Genomic DNA, 13,928 nt, shown 5'->3' with positions numbered 1-13,928 from the left:
AGAAAAAAAATATTTTCCCAATTCAAACCAAAACATGCAAATAACCCTACTTTTTAAATCCTCAAATTGACATAGTTAAATACACAATTAGCAATGTCATATAAACAGCCTTCTCTAAGATGTTTAATATCAAACAAACAGGAAAAACTTATAATTCTGAAATACATGGTGATATTTGATCAAGAATTTCTTAAGATAAAATCAATAAAATGACATTTTGCTTCACTGGGTTATATTCCAACCTTAATTAATTTCCCAAATAATCCAACTTTTAGGAATGTAGCAAACATTTTGAGTCAGCTGACTGCTTTTGGGCTGGATACCTTCTCTCAGCCCAATTCACCTCACAGGGTTGTTGTAGGGAAAATAGGAGGAGGAAGAGGAAGAATGATATATGTAGTTACTTATAATGTAAAAAAAGGTGAGATAAAAATCAAATAAATTAATAAATAAACTTGAAATAGGCTACTAAGATCTGATTTTAAATGGGTAGAATTTTGAGTAAAGTTGGAAAAATGAAGAAATCTTTCTGGTTCTTCTGACCATAGAAAGGTTATTCTTAGGTTGAAACAGGATGACCCCAAACGTCCCATTTATACTGACTCTTCCATTCAGTGTATATTGCTGATACACAGATAATCTTATGTTGGTATAGACTGAAGACCCTGAAAGAATTCTTGTTCCAATATCCATTATACTGAATAAATAGTTTAACAAACTATTGTAGTCTGGCCTGGGTTCTCAAATGTTTGCTTTGACCCCAACTTCCAGTAGATAAGCATGCTACTTTAAAATAATTGTGAGGGATCTATAGCATGCTCTAAGTGAGAAGCAACCTAAAACAAAATTGAGTTCAGAACTGACAAGGAATGACACTTGTTGCAACTGTATTTTCCATAATTCTTGATCGCTGGCTTAGTGTCTAGAATTTATATTCAGGCCATTCAGAGTATAAGATGCACCTTTTTTCTTCAAAAAAGAGGATGAAAATTTGGGTGCATCTTATACACTGAATACAGCATTTTTGGCCTCCCAAAACCCCACCCCCTTTGGAAAAATGGCAGTGCATAGCCCTTAGGAGGCTTCCAGGGTGCTCCTGGGGGCCTGGGAGGGCAAAAATGAGTGAAAAACAGGCAGCTTTTGCTCAATTTTGCCCCCCCCCTCCCAGGGAGCACTCTACAAGTCTCCTAAAGGCTATGCATGCCCCCCTTTTTTTTACAAAAATTGGGCCATTTTGGGGAGGTCTGCAGAGTGCAAAAACTTTTTTAAAAAATTTGCCTCTTCAAAATCTTGGTGCATCTTATACTCCAGTGCATCTTATACTCCGAAAAATATGGTACATATTATTTCTGTTCAGATATGTCATTTTCAGTCTATCTAGATATCATCATATCCACAGTGTCTAGTTTTATTTTATACTGCGATTCTGAGAACAAGAGAAAGAAGTTCGATTTGGGTTATCCAATTCACCCATTTAATTTCCCTAAGTTAATTTCCGCTTTATATGTTGGGACTATGACCGGAGTTAAATTCCAATATAAGCGCTATAATTAGAGAGAGTATGAATTTGATTTGGATTACTAATTCATTTTCTTTAGAAGGGGATAGAACAGAGATAGTCAAATTAACATAGATTAAACTCAAATATAAATCCTTACTTGGAGCTAACGGATCATGACGTGGTTTACAGTTAGACCAATTTTCTTTTGGATTGGCTTTGGAAACATTTTTGAAAGGGCTACAAAACTGCCTTGCAGAAGCAACTGAGGAATTGCAAATTTCTTCTGTGGCCTCCAGACCAGACAGAAAACACTTGCCACTTTTAAAGTCCTCTTCCAATATCACACCCATCACTTCAATTTCTTTGCTTCCAATCATCAGACTCTGACCTTCAGTGAGATTGTCTAAGACCCTCAATTGATAACCAGTGCCTACAAGAAATTATAAAGGTTAAGTGGAGATGTATGGATATAAATAAAGAAAGAATACATTTGGTCAAATAAATCTTACAGTTTTAAGGAAAAAAAAGACATTATGGCCATACTGTGCAAGAAATAAGGCCAATTCTTTCGACTAAAAAGCTGAATATTGATAGTGTATATTCATGACACACTGTCTTTAAATAAAAATATTAAATAGCTCTATACGTTTTTGAAAGACATCAATAACATCCTCAAGATAGCTTCTTTATTTTTATGGTGCAATATCTCTTTAAAAGAAGGTAAACATTAGCTCCATTTGATGTCAAAACACCCACCGCTTCAAATTAAAAGATTGCATGCTAGAAGCTTTCCAGAGATCTGGTACTTATGAGGGCTGGGTAAAAAGAAAACAATTTCGAACCCCAAATTCACAAATGCGTTCCTGAAAATATCTTACACTGTCATTTACTCCACTAAATGAATTCCCAACTTGTCCAATCCTACTAGGCAATAGGAACAAAAAAAAGCTTGATTAACAAGTTAATGAGCAATGCATGAAAGCTAGCCCTTGTTGCTAAGCAATATAGTGCAGAAAATGGTTGATCTCCCTTTTTATTTATAATTGTGTTAGCAGCACCAATTATTATATTTTTTGAAAACAAAGAACTCTATAATACTTTAGGGACAAATACATTTCTGAAAATAGTTGTGGGGAATGGGTCACTGTGCTTATTGCACAAGCATGTACGTTTTGATTGAAACGTTAGAGACAGCCCTTTATTTGGTAATCATTGCTACCTAACAATACTTTGTACGGCTGCCTCCCACTCACCACCCTCCTAGAATAATAATGCTATTCAGCTATAAGTTGTTTGGATACTGTCGACTCCTAATACTGTGATGGCGAATCTATGGCACCCGTACCATGGATGGCACGCAGAGCCATCTCTGCGGGCATGAGAGCCGTTGCCCAGGTCAGCTCCAAAGCGCATGCATGCGCCTCCCACCAGCCACCTGATAGCAATAGCAATAGCAGTTAGACTTATATACCGCTTCATAGGGCTTTCAGCCCTCTCTAAGCGGTTTACAGAGTCAGCATATTGCCCCCATAGTCTGGGTCCTCATTTTACCCACCTCGGAAGGATGGAAGGCTGAGTCAACCTTGAGCCGGTGAGATTTGAACCGCCGAACTGCAGCTTAGCAGTCAGCTGAAGTGGCTGCAGTACTGCACTCTAACCACTGCGCCACCTCGACTCTTTTTCAGGTCTCTGCTGGGAGACACGCACAGACGCATGTGTGGGCAGTTGTGTGCGCATGCATGGGGTTGGGGGGATGTGGCGCCACCCCCATGCCCCATTTTTTGTTCCAGGAGGTTTAAAGGAGGACTGCTAGCATCAAAATGGGGGGTCGCGAGTGCATACACCGGGGGGAGGGGCACGCATGCACAGGGGTGGGGTCTGTGGGGGTCATTGCATTATGGGTATTGGCACACGCTATTGCAAGCACCCGCACTTTCAGCACCCGAGGGGAAAAAAGTTCACCATCACTGTCCTAGTAAGTTGGTGTGAGATAGTGACTGGCCCAAGGTCAACCAGCTGGCTTTCATGGCTAAAGTGGGACTGGAACTCAGTCTCTGGTTTTCTAGCCTGATGCCTTAACTACTAGACTACTACACACACACACACACACACACACACACACACACACACACACACACACAAAAGGTATCAACTGAGAATTGAACTTACTACATCTGATAAAGTGGACTTTACTAGATAAAAGGTTGTGTCAAAAATTGGTGCTATAAAGAAATGGCTTCAAGGTATGCCTTGTGGCATATTTTCCTGCATGTTGTTGTGGAGGAGGTAAACCTTTACAAGAATGTTTAACTATATAAATCATTTGCAGTTGCACTGAACACATGCAGGCTAGTATTCACCACTCTGAACTGGGATTAACTTGCAAATATATAAATGTAGGGAAGTATGTTGTGGATATGGCAGATATTAAATTCCATTATTTATCAGAAACATTTTTAAAAGGGTAATAGTAAGAAAAATATAACTAGAGTGAAAGAGTTGTATATGTAAGGGAGTGTGAAAGATAAGTGGTAGAGTAATATTCCGAATATGGAATGACATTTTGAATATGGGAGTTTTCAAGGCACGTATATTAGGACAGCACTTTGGATCTGATTCAGAAGACATATTTCAGGAGAGATGGTTCATAACAATACTTTCGGAAGACTCTTTTTATTGGGAGATTTCCATTTATTTCTTCCTTTAGAGGATAAAAAATATACTCTACTCATACACAAGAAATTTCAGAGTACACTAAGAGCATTTTTCATTCACTATTATTTAAATTGTTCAGCTGAACTTGCCATCTCAATCCCTAAGCTGGAGTTCCAAGCCATTTATGTAAAACATCTAATCACTGCAATTTTCCCTCTCATTTGATCATTCCAATTCCATTCTGGCGATTGCCAAATGTGTTGAAGTACTATTTCCACGACTCCAACTAGACAATAGCTATAATAGTTGAAGATGATAATCATTGAGGTTGAAGCCCAACACCACTGGAGCAAAAAGGCAAACCTTTTTCTCCTTGCATGCCAAAATTGTGCGTGCGGCGGTAGCGCATGCGTGCCCAAACCCATAATGCAATGCGCCCCACCCCACACACATGTATGTGATCCCCCTGTGCTCCCCCAGCACATAGGTGTGACACACCCGAATGGTATGAATGTTGTGTTCTTTTTAATTATGTATTGTGCTTATGTGTCATTGTTTGTATTCCCTTTCCCTATGAGTTGTAAGCCGCCCTGAGTCCCCCCAGGGAAAAGGGCGGCCTATAAATAAACTTTTCCAATTCCAATTCCAATTCCAATTCCACACACACCATTTTGGGCCTATCAGGCCTCCCTAAAGCCTCCTGGGACCAAAAACGGGGTGCATGGGAGGGGCACTGAGCTCCTCCCCATGCATGCACACACATACACCCTGCGCATGTGTGTGTGTGACTCCCTGCCCCCCTGCACATGCACACACGTCTCCCGCATGCCGGCAGACACCTGAAAATCAGCTGGCTGGTGGGAGGCACACGCATATGCATGGTGGAGCTAAGCTGGGTGGCAGCTCACATGCCCACAGAGGGCTCCACGTGCCATCTGTGGCACGTATGACATAGGTTTGCCATGACAGTTCTAGAGGATATAAATATGGCCTCATTCACAAGTTCCAATTAGCTGACATGGCTAGATAATATTCTAACTTTCTACCAATAGACAGATTATTCCTTCATAAATTCACAGAATCTTAAGCACTGGAAGGACCAATTGGACTTCTGAATGCATTTCCTGGGGTCTTCAACCTCCTTTTATATAACCCTACCTTCCTTCAAGGCATGGCCTCCCATCATCAAATCGTATCTTTTTCTTCCTTTGGTAAAAGTTACAATTGTTTTCATTTCATTCTTACCTCTTCCAATATTTTTGCCTTCCATATCCTTGAGCATCACGGACTTTCCTTTGACTATAAGAACAGCATCCCCTTCCCACTTCTTGTGCTTTTTCTTTGAGGCTTTGCACCACACAACACTGAAATATTTGGTAAGGCAACTGGGCTCCTCTGGGGCTCCTGCTTTTTCTGTTGCTGCTGGATCTGTAAAAATGAGGACACAAGGAAAGTCTCTGAATTGCAGGCTGCACCCAGGTATGCAAACTGAAAGACAGTTGAGCAGACCATGAAGCTGAATATTAGTTCAGGTTTTTACGTTTATGCCTTCCAGCATGGATCAGGAGAGCAGGAGATCTGCTGAAAAAGGGGGAAACTTGTCTAAAGGAACTTATCTAAAAGCATCAGTAACAATAACTTCCAAGTACACTGTTATAAACATTCAAAATGATAGGATTTCACACTATGTTTCTTCATGCATATCTATATACATAAGCCTATTTCTGCATATACATGTGGGAGGGGGAGAAGGAGAGAGAGATAATCAATGTTCGTAGAGTAGAATGTTTATACAGAGCAGTGTCTGGATTGTACTTCAAAACATTTGAAGAGTTCTGTATTATGTTATGAACTCCTGCCACAAGCAAGCTGCTTTGACACAAAAGCAAAAGATACATCTGGATGGAAAGGTACATAATGCCAGAGGAAAAGGATGAGCCAAAATACTTCAGGGACAAAGACCAGGCAAAGCGCTCCCAAAATGTGACCTTGTGTACAGTGCAGTCTACTCAAAATATTCCAAGGTTTATTTAAATCTTTATTTTACTGTAGTACTCAACCTCATAAGCAGATCACAAAAACATTGTGTGAAGTTTCCAAAAGATGACTTAATTAATTTACGAGCCTCGAGACAAAGTTCAAAAGAAATCCAGTCACTTATTAGGATCAACATTTTGGCATGTTCTTCTGTGGAGCCAAAACTGATTTCCGGTTATTGGTCTTAGCATTTTACCCCTAACTCTCCCCTCCCTCAGCCTGTGTCATAAATCATATTCACCAACAAGGTTGTAGAAATATAAGATCTGACTCTGGCCAAAGGTATGCATGGAATCCTCCCTCCAATGTCAACTTGATAATAGTCATGGTAACGCTTTACTAGTTGACATCTCGGTTCCTGTCATCTAGTCATGAGGAGCCGCTGTCAGGAGTATATGTAGGCAATCTCATGATCTCCCCTTTCTCCGGAGATGTTTTCCTGGCACAAATCCCGCATCCGGCCATTGATCTCAGCCATAAAGTTGCCTCCGTTTCTTCAGGGTCATTTTCAGTTCACCATGCCCTCAATGGCTGTCATCAAGAATGACATTTCTTCTCTAGTCATCTGGAATTTCATCAGTTTCTCAAGGTTTTTCAAAAACAGTATAAAAAGGTTCATCTAAATTCTCATCTGTATTATCATAGGTCCCAATGCATTTTGCCCTGAGATTTAAATTCACCTTATGAAGCAATATTTTTTACATATAGAGTTTAAGGGCCCAATTACACTTCCCTTTCTTTCTATAGTGCACATAGGTTTTTTTTCCTGATGTCTTTATTTTTCATCTCCAATCTCCATTAAACCCTTCCTAATCAACTTCCCCATACTTCAGCCTAGAACATTTTCCTCAGTCCTTGTGAAGTACGGTATATCCTTCTTGTGCCAGCAAACCTAATCTTTTTTATTAACACTGTTCGATAGCCAATTATGGATATTCATATTTTCAATCCACTTCTATGGATCAGGAGGAATAACAATAATAAATGATTGTTATTTATGGTTTAATATCCATGTGGATATGATTGCAAACTGGTTTTTATAGCATTATTTTTTCCAAAATGGATTAGCCCAAAGGAACAACTAGGAATGACAAGTTGGAAAGTGTTCAATCCTTATTGTTGTGAAAGAGTGCACTCTGTATGATTTTTATGCCTTATGAAGAATTGCCTCCTCCTTTCTATGATCTAACAAATCTTCATCATTCATTCACTGTTCTAATCTTTTGTTTGCCCCCCAGCTGAAAAATAGGCTGGATTCTTTGTAGGCAGGAACAGAAAAATGCCACAAGCATTGCGGTCAGAGCTGAAAACTTCTATCCATCTATCTTTTTTTAATGCCCCACCAGTATTTTTTTTAACTGTTTCTTATTCCCTTCTCAGGCTTTCAGATAAAACTATCAATTTAACAGGAAAGAGGGCTAGAAAAATCTCCCTTAAACTCCCCTGCTAAATTGCACTGACAAACTCCTATTAGTGTGTGTGTGTGTGTGTTTTATTTGTGCTGATAAATAAATAAAGGGAGACTAGTATAGATCTATTTCAAGCTATTTAGCTCTCATCAGCTAGCCATACCCTTACTGGAATTCGAACCTGTGCTGTATTGCATCTTAGGCAAACGTCTTAGCCATTAAGCCACAGGCCTCCTCCTTATCAGCTGAAGCCAGGGAAGAAGGTATATATTTAGTGTCACAAAATCAGCAATAAGATGCAATACAACACAGGTTCGAATCCCAGTAAGGGTATGGCTAGCTGATGAGAGCTAAAAAGCTTGAAATAGATCTATACTAGTCTCCCTTTATTTATTTATCAGCAAATAAAACACAAATATAACAAAGGCAACAGTAAAAATATTGGGTTTCTGTCGTGATGGACTCTTATGACGAGCCGATTGACAGATAATGGAAGCAGTTAGCTTCCTCCCATAATTGGGGCTTACCAGGGGTTGTGACACTATATATATATATATATATATATATATATTTCATGTTCATAACATATAACCACATGCATACTATTACAAAACCAACATCGTATTATATTATGAAATGCTACATCAATTTGTCTTACCATCAACTCCCAAAAGAAATTATTGGCTCTTCTGTTCTCCATACACCATATTTGTACCTTATCCATCATTTTCTTCTCCCTTTCTCCTTCTCCTCCCTACCTCCTTTCTTCCCTCTGTCATCCTTCTCTTCTCTACTTCCCCTTCCTCTCTCCTCCTCTCCTATTAGTTCTTACTGCCACAATGCTGCCCAGGCTTTTCATGAAACATGGGCTGCAAAGTCATTTGTATGTTTCACTGGTTGTCACGATCCTATGTCATGATTTCAAGTTTGCCATTTAGAATGGGTTTGTTGGTTTGTTTTATTGTATCTCACTTTGGGATTTAATAGGAAGGCTAAAAAATCTTTATTAAATAACTACATCCTCCGGTTTGACTCTTTGTACCAGACAGCTGATTTTTTTCTTCTTCTGAACATTTCAAAAAGAAGTTGAACTGACAGCTGCAACTTAGGAACAAGCCTTGTGTGTAACCTATTATCATAAAATGGACACTATAATTTGATTTCTTGCTTATCAGCTTCCTTTTCACAGTCTTAAGCACAGATAAATTCCCAAAGCAATTCATGGGGATTTTGGCAGGCAATGAGAATCACACTGCTGAGTTAAATCCTGTATGTATTTTTCGGGCTTTTTCTGAACATTATCTATATATTGTTATGATAAGAAGAAAAAACAAACATGGGAGGGAAACAAAAATGGCAGAGGCAGCTTAAACTGGATTTTCCTTTCCTTTTCAAGCAATTGCTCATTTAAGTAGGAGCCTAATAATGTAGATTTTTAATTGCTATCTTCACTGTTTATTGTGATTCTGTTATTGCATTTTATTACGAATGGTAAACCACCTTAGAAAGATCTGTGCTATGTGGGTAATGACAAGGCATTTCTTTTTATAATTCAGATGTCAGGTTTTTTTCCAAATCCAAAGAAATGACTAAAAGTTTAACTTAGTTGCACTCACAACACAACTCATAAATAGGATGTCAACAGTAAACAGAAAAAAGGATATTATAATTAATATTAGCATTTAAATTATAGCATGCTCCAGGCAATCTATTTTAGGTTAAGGTCATTGCCTACAGCTTTCAACAATTTATCATTTATAGCAAATACATTTTCTTGTTCATCACAAAGAAAATAATTTCTAGGAGACGCCCTAAGAACACATCACACCAGGCATCTCTGCTATAGATCTAAAACAGGCAATGCTGCAATAAGCTATTTAGATTACTGAAATATGGTTGCTTAAAATTCATGAGCATTTGAAAGATTTGACCCTTGTTACGCATTACACAGGAATGATTATTTTTAGACAAGCCGATGACATTCTTGAAAGGAAAAGATGTAATCCTTTCAAGCCATGTTATATAAACCCAATTTACATAAATGCAATCTATTCAATAATTCAAGGACAAAAACATGAGAGATCAAATTTAATAGGGACTGTGTAACTGTAGTTATACATATTAAATACATACACATATTACGCCCCAGCAGAGAGACTTATGATCATGATTACTTCGTTGCATTTTAACAGAGGCATCTCTAGAGTTACGTAAATGAAACAGTATATATGCAAATGTTACTTAACTATTTAACATGCAACTTGCTTAAATATCAGGCATTAAAGTAAGGTTATTATTTATTAAATCTATACATGGTGTAACTCCATTTCACAGCTGGAAAAGTCTGTTCCATTGCTGTCCACGTGAATTCATTCTTTTGATTTTAATTGCAGGAATAGTTCAATAATTTGAAAGAAAGGAAGGAGAGAGACACATAGATATTGGGGTTTTATTTTCTGAGAAAAATTGCTGTAGACTGTTGTTACATGATCTTAGCTTGGTGTGTCTCAAAAAAAGGGGGGGGGTGCGTGCATTTTGATAGAGGGCTGGAATGTATGAAATGATTTTCCAGAGGTATTGTGGTAAAGAATTTTTCTTCTGGCTTTCTGAAATGAATGAAAGCTATTTCACATTAGGAGAGCTGTGGGTAGTCACTGACATTGGGAGTTATGAAATCAGTTATTAGATGAGTCAAACTCTGGGCTAGCAGTTTATATGACATTTTAAGCTTTGATATTCTTATGTTATATACTGTAGATTCAGGAACAGCTGCAGTTGGGCATGAGGGGCAAAGCACAAATATTTCAAATTTATATATGTGCTAAAGGATCTAAGAGTTTGTAAGAGAATGAGGCTATATTTGCATACAGATGCGCCAGGGTTTATTGATGCTTCCAATTGAGACAAAACTGACTGTTCCAAAACATTTAAAATCTGTGTAGTGGCTTTTCACAAAACCAGAAAAACCAAGTGTTCTAAACTCTCCAAATTGGGTGATGATATATTCCCACCAGTCCCGTGGACTTCCCCCTAGGTCAGTGATGGCTGGGCTTCCTCCTAAGTCAGTGATGGCGAACCTTTTCAGCACTGAGTGCCCAAACTGGAACATACATGCATGCATATGCATGTGCCCGGGATGGAGCACCGGAAACCCGGAGACCAACTGGCCTGTGTGCGCATGCCAGTTTTTGGGACTGTTTTTTGCCTGAAAAATGGCCTGGAAAAGGCCTGAAAACAGCCCGAAAATGGCCTGAAAACGGCCCCCAAAAACAGCATCAAAAACAGCCTCAAAAATGGCCTGAAAATGGCAATTTTTTAGGTGATTTTCCAGCTCTTGTGAAAAGCAGCTGACGATGCGCATGTGCCCACAGAGAGGGCTCTGAGTGCCATCTGTGGCATGTGTGCCATAGGTTTGACCAACGGTGATAGAAACTGTAGCCCACTAGATCTGGAAGATCAAAGAGGGGGGAAAGATGAACTATAATATATAGCTTGGTACTTTTTCCATTCCTTTTTAACATCTACATGAAGTCACTGGGTGGGCTCATCTGCTGCCATGGGATGAAATATCATCAGTACATTGATGATATTCAGGGTCTACAACTCCATCCCAGGTGACCCAATGATAATGTCACTGTTTTCTTGGAGCGCCTGGAGGCTGGGGGTGGAGGATCAGGATGGGGAGGGGGGGGAACAGGCTCTGGCTAAACCCTAGTAAAACCAAGTGACTTTGAGTCATGAAGCGCTAAGTTCAGGGACTTTAACATATTTAGGGTCTTTTTAAGTTTTTTATTTTTAGTTTCATACACACATTTACAAGTATACATTCTCTTAGTTATTATTCTTATCACATTTTAACACTTTTAAACATTCATTTTTCCATATAAAAATTTAAAATATATGATCGGGATTACTTTGATTACCATCCCATACACCTATTTTGTTTTACTGCCACCCTACTTTCCTTTCCTTTTCTCCTTCCCTCCCTTCTCGACTTTCTCCTCTCTTTTCCCTTTCCTTCTTCCCCTTCCTCTCCCCTATTCCTCTCTACCTCTTCCCCTTCATACCCTCTCTCCTCCTCTTCCTATCCCTCCCAATCTTCTTCTCCTTTCCTCTCTCCCTCTCTAAAACATCTTTAGTTTTAGAATGGGTTGCACTACCCAAACAGACCTGATGCACAATCTGGAGTTTTTCCTGGACTCACAAATCCTGCTTGATGAGTAGGTGACAGTCGTGGTTAGGAGAGCATTTGTGCAACTTCATGTTGTGCTTCAATTGAACCTTTCCTGGGTCAGGAATCCCCGTGCTCAGTCAGTCAAACCCCGGTCATCTCAGTCAGACCTTTGCAATGCAGTCTACATGGGGCTACCCTTGAAGAGTATCCAGAACTTCAATGCAGAATATAGCTGCTCAAAGAGTTCTTGGGGCCCTTTGGGTGGCCCACATTATGCTGCTGTTCTGCGAGCAGCACTAGGTGCTAGTTTGCTTCCAGGTTAAATTCAAGATGTTGGTTATCACTTTTAAAACCCTTCATGGCATTGGTTTAGAGCCGTGATAGAGAATCTATGGCACATGTGCTAGATATGGCATGCAAAGCCCTCTCTGTGGGCATGCACACAGCGGCCAGCTGCTCTTCCAGGTTCCATTACACAGATCTGCGCCGGACAGCTGCCCTCTCTGTGGGCATGCATGCCCACGAGCCAGCTGCTCTCTTCCGGGTCCCAGTGCACGCATGCGCATGACAGAACCTGGAAGAGTAGCTGGCCGCCGCATGCATGCACACCCGCCAGCGGCTCTCTTCCAGGTTCCAGCACTCCGGCACCCACATCAGTTTCAGCATGGTGCCAAAAAGGTTAACCATCGCTGGTCTAGAGTATCTGAGGTCCTGGCTCATCCCTGGCATTAGTCCAGGATATTTCAGGAACTGGTTCATCTCAATGAAGACCAGCCAACCCCAATCCCACTGGCAGAAAAAAGCAAGCTGTGGACCTCCCACTTAGTTAATCTATTTTAATTGATTTTTCAATGTGTAGATTTTATTTATTAAGCTTTTATATATTTTATTTATATGACTATAAGCTGCCTCGGTGAGATGGGAGGCATACAAATTTATAAGTAAATGCATATACATGCATACATAGATACATGTTTTAACCAGTCCTTTTCCCTGAGGTTCATGTGCATCTTCCTAACACACATTTGAGGCTAGATGCCCATTTGGACAATTAACAATTCTGGGGAAAGGAGCAGCTGCTTTAAGTTATTGGAGGCAGATGCTACATCCCCAATCAGAAGCAATTCTGAAGATAAAATGAAGAGCCATTCATAGTCAAGTTAACATACACATTCAGTAACACACTTGTGTCATGTTTGATTGAAAACTTTTTTTAAATTCTTACTCAGTTCTCTGAGTTTCACTACCTACATCACTATACTAACAGCAACAACAAGGGACAAATAGGTGGTATCACCAAATACTGTACATGGTAAAGAACAATTAAGATTAAAAGAGGCAGAAAAACGCAGAACAATGTTAATGGAAATTAAAAAATAATGCTATGGAAGTGGAACCTTCAACAGAATGAATGTGACAGATAGAAAATAAAAGTAATATAAATATTTGGGGTGAAATTAAAGTGAGGAAATATCGGAAGCAACAATATATTGATTGAAGGGTAGAATTGAAAATAGTGATAGAAATGTTAGTGCGCAAGAAAAAAAATGTATGAAAAGTAAGGTATTGATCCTGTAACATTGTGATTCAGTTGGTATAATTGGAGAATATAAAGTATGGAAGTAAGAAAAATGTGATGTCCCCTGGACTGTTTAGTGTATTTATAGATAAATATAAAATATAAAAAAACTAGACAATCCATTATTCATTCACTCATAATTTCATTTCCTTAAACAGAAAAACAAAATGACCACAGAGAGGCAGTACAGCAGTGGGAGTGACTTCAGACTTTCTGCTGGCTTCCCATTGGCTTTTCTTGTAGGAAGCAGACAGGGAGCATTGGAAATAGCAAGTACATGACTATAGATGAGTGATCTCGAACCTTTCCGGCTTGGCCGCCTAGCAAGAGAGGAGGAAGGGGAGGGGATGATTTTGTGTGAGTGGCAGGCGGGCACATGAGCACGCACAGCTCCATTTGTAGTGTGTGGGCATGCTTGCGCAAGCACCTACCACCCACCAGTTTCAAACAGGCCACGGCCTGGGGTTTAGGAACCCCTGTTGTAGATTACCACTGTGATGCAGCCACAAGCAGCCACCACCTTTGCCAAATTTCAATTCCACAAGAGTCATGGATTCGAGACTTTGGATGTAT

General features: G+C 39.6%; 1 protein-coding gene across 1 annotated transcript in view; it reads right to left on the bottom strand.

Annotated features, from left to right (window-relative positions):
- RAD54B (RAD54 homolog B) overlaps nucleotides 1-13,928 on the bottom strand; it is a 43,599-nt gene that overhangs the window by 13,062 nt on the left and 16,609 nt on the right. The window contains exons 4-5 of the mRNA XM_087706855.1: nucleotides 5,402-5,584; nucleotides 1,659-1,931 (exon numbers count right to left, since the gene is read on the bottom strand). Of these exons, the coding sequence (XP_087562981.1) occupies nucleotides 1,659-1,931; nucleotides 5,402-5,584 (456 nt within the window). The remainder of the gene's footprint in view (nucleotides 1-1,658; nucleotides 1,932-5,401; nucleotides 5,585-13,928) is intronic.

The sequence above is a fragment of the Thamnophis sirtalis genome, unplaced genomic scaffold (genome assembly GCF_051295495.1).
Source record: "Thamnophis sirtalis isolate CommonGarterSnake01/CBP01778 unplaced genomic scaffold, rThaSir2_p1.2 scaffold_2, whole genome shotgun sequence".
Lineage (NCBI taxonomy): Eukaryota > Metazoa > Chordata > Lepidosauria > Squamata > Natricidae > Thamnophis > Thamnophis sirtalis.
Note: the sequence above shows the minus strand (reverse complement) of the source record. Positions and strands in the feature narration are given on the sequence as shown.